This window comes from Poecilia mexicana, unplaced genomic scaffold (genome assembly GCF_051168715.1).
Source record: "Poecilia mexicana isolate PSO_F unplaced genomic scaffold, ASM5116871v1 scaffold_2, whole genome shotgun sequence".
In the NCBI taxonomy this organism is placed as follows: Eukaryota; Metazoa; Chordata; class Actinopteri; order Cyprinodontiformes; family Poeciliidae; genus Poecilia; species Poecilia mexicana.
Window position 1 is genome coordinate 4355322 of NW_028263371.1, and position 11442 is coordinate 4366763.

Below are 11442 nucleotides of genomic sequence, written 5' to 3' on the forward strand. Positions count from 1 at the left end.
CTAACACATCGTACCGTACATACATGCAGGCTTCTCTAACATTATGATTTCTGTTTGTTTGGGTTCTTGCTCACTCAGCATAAATTTAATGAGACGGCTGAATCTCTCTAAAGTGACATGGTGATTTTAAGCTTCAGGAACTAGCTTTCGGGAGATGATAACACAATCCAAGTCTTTAAAACCAGCCCCACTATCCTGCGTGTATCTTTTCAGCCATTTCTTTCTCCATCTGTCGCCACCTTTTCTCTTTTCTCTCTCTCCCTTGGTGTCCTCCCCTGGTGTGAAGATCAGAGAGGCTGCCATGTCTCTCTGCAGCACTGCTGTGATCTCCGAGGGGAGGCGAGGGAGGAGTGAGTGGGAAGGAGGAGAGCTGGAAGGGTCCGGGCCAGCTGTGGCGCCTGACTGAAACGGTGCCACACTGCCTCCGTCTGGCGCGGAGGAATCCTGGCGACTGGAGCAGTCTTTGCTCGAGGTGGATTAGGTTGCATAATTCTTCCGCATAACAGAAAAAAAAAGATATTTTAAGCCAGTGTTCACAACCCTTTCAACTGTTTTTGTTTTGACACGATTCTTTCTCTTTAGCTGGGATTCAAATGAGAGAATGCCACTTTAGAAAACCCTTAACCTCAACAATTCTTTGAGAAGCATATTGAGCTAATTTAGTAACAGATTTTATGTAATTATAAAGAAAAAGCAATAGTATTCAAACAACAAATATGACTGAGTTCTAACTGGGTGTGTCTGGTGATACATAGCTAATACTATGACTACCTCAACCTCAAGGTCTGTTACAATCAGCAGGTCCTGCTGTGTGTTTTATGAGGTCAAAAGTTCAAAACTGTTGAAATTATCTAAAAAGCAACAGAAACAGTACGAAAGCTACTGATACATTTCGAAATATGTTACAGAGTCATTTGAATGCAGTCGCTGTCATTTTATTCTTTATTCTCCAAAGGCGAACGGCAATTAAATTAATCTTCTTCGTTGTCGTGTTTGTGAGACTGGAGGTATTAAAGCTCATTATTGCATTCTCTGGTTGAGTCAGAGGGATGGCACATTTTTTTTCCCCCTTCTTGTTTTAGGAACAGCTGTTGTTTCCTTCCACACCTGCAATTAGCCAGCTTTTTAGGTCAGGGACTGTTTGAGGCTATAGAACAAGCTGTGCTGGGTACACAAACACACACACACACACACACACACAAACACAAACAGAAAACTAGAGAGTTCAACAAACCAGCGTTCATTTTAGACTTATTTCTAGTGTTCTAACATGACGGTATAATGTTCAAAGTGGTAATCTGTCGAAGTTTTGGATCAGCATCACCCCTCATCTATTCGTTTAATAACTCGTGTGCTGCAAGTTATTTTCAGTTTGTTTGGTAAAACTGACCTGTTGGCGCTAGATTAAATTACATTTTTTGAGATACCGATCCAACATCATGAAATCAAAGGAACGACTGATGTAACATTTGTGCTAATCTAGGAACCTTGATTGTTTCATTTGAGGGTTGATGAATGGTATCAAATTTAATCGCCATGATCACACAAGGCCTTAAGCTATTTATTTGTAATGAGGAACCAAATGAAAATATGAGCACCTTTACTTGTGCAATACTAAAAACAGAAAAAGAGTGTTTTTAATATATTAATGCTGAATTGAATAATCTGTCATCACTTTGTACTAAAAGGGTTGGGCTAACATTTATGTGTGACAAACTTACACAAATTAGAACTCACAAGGGAGACTTCATAGGACCTACAAACCAAAGTGCATAAATACTAATTATTGCAAAAGAGATGGATATGTTTGGGGGGAAACTTGCAGAAAACTTTTGTGAAAATGACCTGACCTAAGCAGTTCTGTTTTCTTTGACCAAGTGTTTCAATATCTGTAGATATGAACAGGCTTCTCCCAAAGCAATAAGCAACAGCCCACACTCTGTCTTGTGAAATTATTAAGTTTTGCTCCCAGGATATGCTACCACTAGAACGCTAGAATTGCAACCGAGATACAAAGAATGAAAATCTGGAAAGATATAAAACTTGTTGTAGTTCAACAGATCTGTGTGTGTTTTGCTTTCTGTATTAGCAAAATCTTTTAGTTCATGTATTTTGTTTCATCAGTTGTGTAGATGCTTATAAAATCAGCACACGAGAAACAACTAATCAATGACATGATTCAAGTGGACATTTTACACCTAATCCTTATCGGTTATTAAATTAGATCAACACAGCTTCCTATGAAAGTACTAATGGTATTATAAAGAGGTAGTATTCTGTAAATCAACTTTTTTGGGCCTTACATCATGTTATATTGTTTTTCCTTCATCAAAAACGTACCTGGAGGGTTGCTTTGATTCCTTCATGCATCCTGGATAAATCCTTTAATCTCCTGTGGAAACCATTCAGATGTGTAAAAGCCCTGGGTGGACGCAGCGCTGCCTTCCAGAGGCAGCTCCTCCTCAGCGCTGTAGTTTCTGAGCTTCCAAACTGTTTGCTAATTAGCAGTAGCAGCAATTAGCAAACACCTGGTGTGACTGGGCATCAACTGAGCTTATTATATGAGCTATTTCTCAGACCATGTTTGCCAACCTTTCTGAAGTCTTAAGAGACAGGGTCCTTTCAACCTTTTATAAGGTTTTATAAAAGGCTTTTATAAGGGTTTTTTATTTTTATTTTATTTTATTTGTGGTTTTAGGGTCCTCATGCTAAGCTGGAACTTTCTTAAAGGGACAGAGGCCCAATTTCATAGCCTTAAACTGTGAAGTCAAATTTATTTTAAGTCATGTTTGATATCATTTTTATAACTGAAGGTAACATAGTTACTTGCATTCATTAATGAAGTTTGTACCTTTGCCAGCCACTGAATATATAAGTCACATTCTGCCTTAGTTGTGGTCAAATGAGATCGTACTAACATCTGCTCATCTAATATTTTTGCTTAATAGAACATGAGCCCTTAAAAGCAATTTATTAATATTATGAGAAGTATGGTGTATTGTATAATATAACATAATGTGATTTAAAAAAAACAGCGAAAAACAATGAGCCTGGCTTGAACTGATCATGGCCTCATTTGAGAGGTGGCAGCTGGTCTGAAAGGCAGAGAGACAACAAGGACATGGCTGTGACCTGGTTTGAATGGGAGGGCGCTAATTAGGATGGTGATTACTGGTTGCTAGCGCCACGCCAGGGACAGGACCAAAAAAGAGAGAGAAATATATAATATACATGTATATTTGACAGCTTGGAGTAGAGGGCTTAACAGCACATCAAAAGAGCAAGCAAGATAGATGGCAAGAGGAAAAAATCTTAAGAGCAGGAGGAAAAGGTGAAAGCAGGAACATAGGAGTTTTGTAAAAACAATTTAAAAAATACTTTTTTCTCTTTCAATCCAATTCAAGTGAAAATGCAATGCTGATATGAAGTAAATTGTCACCCAAAACTGGGAACAGCTATGTAGAGAAGCGAAGAGAAAGGAGGAGGTGCTGTGAAGCTGCAGAATAACTTTTATAAAAAATATTGTTTTTACACATTGGTTGAAACCGTCACTGTGTCATGACAGTATGGCATGAGACAGATAATCTGAGAAAAAAACTTTGGTTGTCCACCTTCTTCAACCAATCAGAGCCAGGAGGCGGGTCTTAGCGATATCAATCACAACTTCATGTGGCGATGCTCATCCTCCCTCTGCCTCCCCATCATTGCTCTCTGCTGCGCTGCAGCTAGCGCAGCCTGTCATGAGTGCTCAGTCTAGTTAGCAAACTGTGTATAAACAGTTTTCCTGTGACAGTAAGGAAAACTTACTGTCACAGGACAGTAAGTTACCAACCTGCTGGTAAGACATTTACCAGAAGGTTGACTGACAGTGCTAAGCCCCGCCTCCTGGCTCTGATTGGTTGTTTTTGTTGCATTTCTTAAAACGGCAATAGTAACTCAGGAAGGAGGTAGAGATTGATTTTTTCACAGATTATCTGTCTCATAACAAACTGTCACAACATCGTATAAGATTAAACAAATATCGAAAAAAAATTAATAAAACTTAAAAACTGCAGCTTTTTGCCTTTTTTTTTTTACTGTAGAATGAGTTGCAGTGATATTGTAGGTCACTGCTGTAAAAACAGATCTTGCTATCCTGATGATGAAACAAGACACTGCCTGCTCCTTATTTAGTCCTTTATTTAAACCAAAAATAATCAGAAAGCCTTTCAGTGTCCTTGTCAGAAAATCCTATTTTCCTAAAGCAATTCCTTCGTAGTGGTTTGTCTCAAACGGCTGTAAGCTCTGTGGTGAAGGAAGAGGAGTCTAGCCCGGCCCGAGGTTCTGCATGATCTCACGCTGCTCCTGGTAGAGAGAGTAGAAGGACTGTGCTAAGCTGAGGAGCGGGGCGTCACAGTTGTCCATCTCTTTCTGAAAGACATCGGCGTGATCACAATGAGATGCTGCTGACATGTCACTGGTGTGTTTGAGGAACAATTCATTATCAGGCTATTAACAGCATGAAGTGTTTTCAGCTTCACTCACAGCTGATGTCTCGTGGTACTCCAGTCCCTTGCTGTGGGCCCACTCCTTGGCCACAGACGCCTGTACTTCCCTTCTAGCGGACAGATCAGACTTGTTGCCCACGAGAACACCTGGGAGGTCGACAGTTACGCGCATACTTAGCAGCTTTTTAGACAGGAAAAGAAACAATCGGAATCGGTAGGTGGCCCGCCAGGCTTGTAATACACTGGGGGAAACCCAGACTGTATATTTATGCTCGCCTATTTTTGCCCCTAAATGACTTCAGTACACAAATAAACCAAAATTATCTCAATAATTTCATCCAAAACTTAGCTTTTTTTTTCTTTGATGTTTTCAGGGAAAGTTAAACATGATTAAATGATGTGGAGAAGGGGCGTTTTTTTATTTAAATTAACCGAAGGTAAAAAAGAAAAAAACAAAAAACAAAAGTTGTCCAATCACATCTTGAAGTTGTTAGAATGGATTAATGTATTTGTAATATAGCGTAATTGTTAAGTTCTTGCTATTTTACTGAAAAATTCTATTAGGATTAAAACAAAAATAAAGTATGAATATAGTGGACATGAACCAACGTCCAATTGGCTGAGATTTTAGCAAAGTTCTGCTTTAGAGAACCTTCAAAGAGCCTATTAGGCTCCCACCTGTCATCTTTTCCATTAAGAAAACTTTATAAGATGACCTGTGTTTTTATATCGAACTCTAGGTTTGTCACAAATTAACCTCATTTTTCGTCCTCCTTCTCTTACCTGGCACATGGAGGCCTTTGCAGTGTGCTTGGACTCTTTCCATCCAACATGTGCAGTTAGCAAAAGACTGCTCATTGGTCAAATCGAACACCAGACACAGCAAAGATGGCTCCCCCCACTGCAGAAGGCAAGGTGATTGCAGAGGTGTCACACCCATTTCATTTGTTCTAATCCTGCGACATTAATGAGGTTCTCCGTGTGGAGAACCTCATTAGTTTCATGCAAATGAAAACAGAAGAATCCAGGGAAGCTTCTGACCATTTTCTCGCAGCCCTCCACTAGCGTCTCCTTCCCCGCCGAGTCTAAGATATAGAGCTCCTGGAAAGAGAGAAAAGGACGGCACAGGTGTTTCCCACAGAGATTTAGTCAAATTACACGATTTAACATTCCTTTTCTCCGTGGCAAGGAGATCCATCTTCCCCTACTCTTCGGCCGTATTGCTTAGTGAATACTGATAAGGACCTAACAATGTTACATGTCTGGTGAAACTTTTTCTCTGTGAGTGATGGTTTCTGGTTCTCTGTTTTCAGCCCCCCTGTGATTTTTTTTTAGAGAGTTTTAAAACAGATAAGAACCCTGAACATCGCCTGGGTAGCTAATACATTTTGTGCAGATAAGCCTAAATGTTACCACAGATTAATCTACAAAGTTGCTTATTTGTCTCTAAATCTGTTGTAATTCAGGATATTTATTACCAAAAGTTGCCTCTGCTGAATTCTAACCGCAACTAGCCGATAGATCACCTAATTAAACAAACGGAATAAAATATCATGCTTTTTTTTTTACTGCAGCTTATCTTTCCAAGCATATGTAGTTGTTAGCATATGCTAATATTGTTTTTCTAATATTCACGCTCTGTGTCGTGGATGATTTCATGACTAAATACACATTTAATACGTTCACTGACGTCCAACAATTTGCTAAGAATACAATGTAGAGGGTTTGCGTCTATATTTCCCAATTTAGTATCACTTTTTATCAATGTTCCCTCTAATTTTTCATGTGTCTGGGCATACACAAAAGCTCCCTGAGCACACTGAGGACCACTTCGAGGGTATTTATCGACAAATATATGTGTAATATGTTATATATTTGTATGTATTTATATCACCACCTCAAATTTTTGTGCATTCAAGTAGATTAAAATATCTTGAATAGAATTTTTATCAACATTGTAGCTCACTATGAAAAAAAAGGTTATCTTGAATTCAATTACACAGAAATACAACTAATTCCTAAGGAGTGATCATGAACGTTGATTGACTTACCACGGAGTCATTGGTCTCTGGAATGTTGATACATTTCATCACCAGCTCCACTCCCGTTGTCTGACAAACACAAAAAAAAACAACATTTTGTCACATCACATGCGGCTTCGTTCAAATGAATTTATCAGTTTACAACTACATTATGCTTATATACAAACAAGAGAGCCAAACAGAGGTAAATGAGTTGTCTTTGCACACAGCAAACTGTCCATGGTGATTTATGGCTCATGCCAACACAGAGACGTCACTAATTTGCTGCTCAGCTTGGCTTGAATGCAAATTCACTACCTACCTTGATGATGAGATCCTTGCCAGACCTCAGGTACTGTTTGCTCGTTTGCTTTATATCCAAGTCCCAGTAATGTCTCAATAAGGATAAATTCATAAGAAAGGAGGAGTACAAGCTCTAAACAGCAGTATCATTACAACAAGATGGAGATCCAAAAGTTTACTGGTTAAATCAAGAGTGAGGGTTTATGATATCAGTAAGGTTTGTTTGGTTATATCCCTAGCAATACATATCAAACATGGGAAATAAGTCAACTATGGAGCTTTTAAGGGTGTTTTTCTGCACTAATGTGCATATAAAGTGTGGTTTGAACCATAAATTGTGTTATTTTTCTCTCCTATAGAGTGTTACGTTTTTCAGTCACATCGCCCAGTCATAGTTTCAATGACTAGATTAAAAAGATGGACTTCAATCAAATTCCATCCTCCTCCAGACTGCCAAGGCACTCTGCTATAATTGTTCCAGGAGTTTATCTTCAGAGAAAATTGTTGATTAGCAATTAGAGTTGACCTTGGAGAAGTAAATTTCTAGGTTTCCTCACATCAGCATCTAACTCTAAATTGATTTGATCTCTGCACCTCGTAGTTAACTAAGCATGTCAAATGCAAGAGGCTGAAATCTGCAAACACCCACGCGTACCTTTCACAGTCGATGCTTCTGCGAAATACAAACACATACAGCTTCGGATCAACATTTACCTGATTTATACACAGTCACAGTTCATAATGAGGTTCCGCTGGTACGCATACACACACACAGAACATGCTGCAGTCCCACCAGAGACTGGTCTAATGAGCTGGCGTGATGCATAGGAAGCTTCTTGCTGGAATGTCAATGAGGGCCTATTAGCAACAAATAAGCTTGGAATATTGCTACCAGGCTGTCTGACATTTTCAAAGGAGGACGTGAGCAGAATGGCAGGCCGGCATCGGCCGCCGTTCAACATCAAAAGTTGAACAATCTGAAGGATGATTTAGGTAAACTAGGGGGAGATCATTTGTAGCATTAGCCTGTTTGTAGAGTTCATTCTAAATCAAGAAACACTTTTTATTTTTTCCAACAGGAATTCAATTTTTATGACACAAGTACTACGTTGGCATAGAGCTTATTTTCTAAAGTCAACCAGCGTAGTGCATGTAGGTGGTGCTTGATCTTTGCTCGTCACTGTTAAAGCTATGCAAATTTGTTGAACGTTATTACTGACATGACCACAAGAGATCTGATTTGCTAAAACTGTATTTCTGGATAAATCAGATTTCTGCAAAACCTCTGGATGGCTCACTGCCTCCGTTGTTGATTCAGCAAGTCTTCGCTAGGATTAGCTCATGGAAGCTCTTTCTTTTGCATATAAATGTTTAGAGGTAGCTGTGGGAATATTCCAGAAAAGGCAACAATCAGCTTTACTTTGTTCAGGTGTTTTAAAATAATTGATTAAAATTAAAACTTCTTTTTAAAGTGTAACTACGTGAAAGCACAACCTACAAATTTTGAAGAGTTTCACCAAAGTGGGTGGAGCCAAGAGACGCTGAGGGGCGTGGCCGGATGTGTGGGGATGAGCAGAGAGGGTTAAGCCAAGTTGTAGTCAGGACTGTTGCCAACTTAGCAACTTATGTTGCTATATTTAGCGGCGTTTTAGACACCTCTAGTGACTACTTTGCAAAAAGCGACAAATCTAGCAACTTTTTACTTTTACAACAAAGACTATTAGTTCATGTTTTAAACTGGGTTTTAAAATTGTTCTAAAGTAGCAGTGACGATTAGCACAAGATACCATTTTTGTGTTTTTCTGAAACTTTACATTTACAAGCATGTCCTGTTTTGGTGTTTTTTTTTTTTTTTTTTTAGGTGATAACCTACTGTACAAAATTCGGTTGCATTGTAAACTTGTGGTTATAACATCAAAACATCCAACAATGCTGCTGTACCTGCTATAGTGGCTTTCCAGAACCCTGCAGTATTAATTATCGACGTTCTTGTCAACTCAGAACACCAATAGTGCTGAAGTAGCAAAGCCAGAACAAACACACACACAAACACACACAGTAACTCTTGGCTTTTTTCCACCCAGTATTTTCCAACCTGTTTAGTTTAGCAATGAGCCACTGGACTAAATGATACACTCAGCAAACATTTATTTATTTTGAAAGAAATTAATGAGGGCAACATTACTGCATATACGTTATACTCACAAGTCATGCAGTAAAGTCATGATAAAAATAAAATTTCACTCGTATTGTTTCATCTGGTCTTTACTGGCTTGTAAAATTAGCTGAATCTAATCTTCAATTCATAAAACCTTGTCAGTGTCACAGAAAATTAAATTAAACAAAAAGGTGAAGACAAAATAATAAAGTTTGTGTAAAAATAAGCTCACCTCAAAAAACATGAATTTCAACAAAAGAAATTTGTTGAAATTCATGGTAATCAATTCAAGAATTCATTACAATGACTGTATTTCCATTTAGAGTAAATTTCAAATCTTAATTTGCCAGGATTGTGAATCATTTTTAACTGTACATATGTTGCTAACGTTACATAACTAAAGCATTTGTTAGGTTGGTCTAATGTTGCTTTCTTTTCATTTGATCAAAATGGGCTTCCAGCAAATTATTTATTTACCATAATATTTGAAGTAGGCCATACAAATACAGATGCTCGTACTTTTCAAAAAATGTTTTTAACAATAAGCACAAATATATATCACTTGAATATATACCATTTCTTCTGGTGTGTTTGTTTTTAACTGCAGCTTTGTAACAACATCTGAAATGACATAAAATTATGTAACATATAACCTATCGCTACTATTATCATGTTGTGTTTTGTACATGTTCTTCAGTTAGCTCCTGTGAGTAAAATTCAACAATTCGCAACAAATTTAATAAAGCACAATGTAGTTAAACAATTACAAGAATAATCTATGCCCATGGATCAAGCTGTTGTGCTCAGTTGAAGCTGAAATTGAAATATTACATTTGATTAACTTCAGAAACTTAATGCAACTTACTAGTCCAAGGCTTTTAAAATCATCCAGCAATGAAAGCCATAGTTTACAGAGTCACATTAATAGTTTAGTTTCTTCCTTCATGATTATTTTGTACTTCAGTAATTCCAAATAGATCAATGTGGGCTCTCAAAAAGCACATCATGTACTTTATGCACTACTAAGACCAATATTATTGGTGATGAAAGCTCTCCAGACTAGTTTAGTTGATGACATGATATGATTAACATTTTGCAATTTGCTCTCACCAAGCTATAGTTCTTCTGGAACAGAGATCCATCATTGTAGAAGATGTGAGAAAGACAACTTTTCCCCACCGCAGCATCCCCTGTACATATAGGAATAAAAAAAAAGGACTTTATTTAAACTACATTGTCAATCGTGATTTTTTTTATGTTTTTGTTAACAGATAAATATTCACTAAGTGATTTAGATGTGTTTTATACATTAACTGATTATAATAGATGGAATGTTTAATTGTCTTTTCAGATATTAGGACATTAAGTTAAGGATGATAAGCAATTATCCTTGGCTAAATCAGGACAAGACAGATGTTTTTAAATAATGATTTTTCAGTAAAACTTGAAAAGTTTTTTTATGATTTTGCTATTTACATCACATTTTAACAAGAACACATTAAGAACACATTTGATCAACTGCTGTTGCATTTATTGCTGTACGTCTTAAAATGGACTTTTCTGTCTTTTAAAATATTTGCTATTCTGCAGATCATTTTTCATGCTATATTGTGCGTGAAAAATGCTTTGAAAAGGTGGAAACGTGGATACTGACAATAAACACTACATCTAGCTGGCTGAGAGTCCAACATAATTTCCTGTAATGTTTTTAGTTGGATTTAACCAGCAAATTGGAGGAACAGCAAACCGTAGCTAGTATATGATAACACGTAGATAAACACGTATGTCAGCTGAGCTTTAGGGTGTATTTAATAAAGAAGAAGCAGATGTTTGCCTGTTCCTTGGCTTTTAGCCCCTGTGTGAGGGTTGTAAGACAGCGTAAACTCGCAGTTAAACTTCCACAAACCTTACCGAGAAGCAGACATCTTGCCCTCAACTTCACCATTATACGGCGTACATTCGAAACCTCGTCAGAAATGTGTTAAGCTTCTGTTAATAAATGAAATAGCATTCCTGCTAGCTGCTTTAATCTTCCATTCGCCTCGGCAACATGGACAAAACACGTTTCCTAGCAACCGTTCCCAGTAGCGACTCATTGGTCTACTCAGCCAGCACGTAAGTGGCTATATCATGTTCTCATTGGCTACTTGTGATGACATGGCATAGTTCCCCTGAGGAGGTCTTGTAAGGCAGAGCGTTTGTAAACAGAGAAGAAAAGCATATCAAACTTTTCTGGTGTGTGCGGCTCAGTTTCCGCCATTTCCATGTATGCTAACCAGCTAACCAAGTGTTGTCAATATGGGCTGTTTTAAACAAAGTATGCATAAAGCAGTAATTAAAATAGAAGAAGTCCATATTGAAGCAAAGAATAATATGACCACTAGAGGGCAGAAAAATGCACCATAAATCACTCAATTACAGTGAGATGCATACATTTGTCTTTTTAATGTGATGGAGCAGTGCTACTGTGTGC

General features: G+C 37.8%; 1 protein-coding gene across 1 annotated transcript; it reads right to left on the bottom strand.

Moving 5' to 3' along the window:
• Positions 1-4162: 4162 nt before the first annotated feature.
• On the bottom strand, positions 4163-11048 carry ift27 (intraflagellar transport 27 homolog (Chlamydomonas)). The gene is made up of 7 exons (XM_014997287.2): positions 10881-11048; positions 10080-10159; positions 6539-6598; positions 5529-5588; positions 5271-5388; positions 4525-4634; positions 4163-4410 (listed from the first exon to the last, which is right to left on the bottom strand). The coding sequence occupies exons 1-7, from the start codon at positions 10912-10914 to the stop codon at positions 4306-4308; spliced, it is 567 nt and encodes a 188-aa protein (XP_014852773.1). The 5' UTR covers positions 10915-11048; the 3' UTR covers positions 4163-4305.
• Between the last annotated feature and the right edge of the window lie 394 nt (positions 11049-11442).

Bases quoted from the DNA above. Each gene is read 5' to 3' on its own strand.
- ift27 (XM_014997287.2), bottom strand. From the start codon at position 10,914: ATGGTGAAGTTGAGGGCAAGATGTCTGCTTCTCG. The intron at 6,599-10,079 runs GTGAGAGCAAAT...TGTGTTTGTCAG, and splicing joins TCCAGAAGAACTATAGCTTG to ACAACGGGAGTGGAGCTGGT. The intron at 5,389-5,528 runs GTCAGAAGCTTC...TGCCTTCTGCAG, and splicing joins TGGAGGGCTGCGAGAAAATG to TGGGGGGAGCCATCTTTGCT.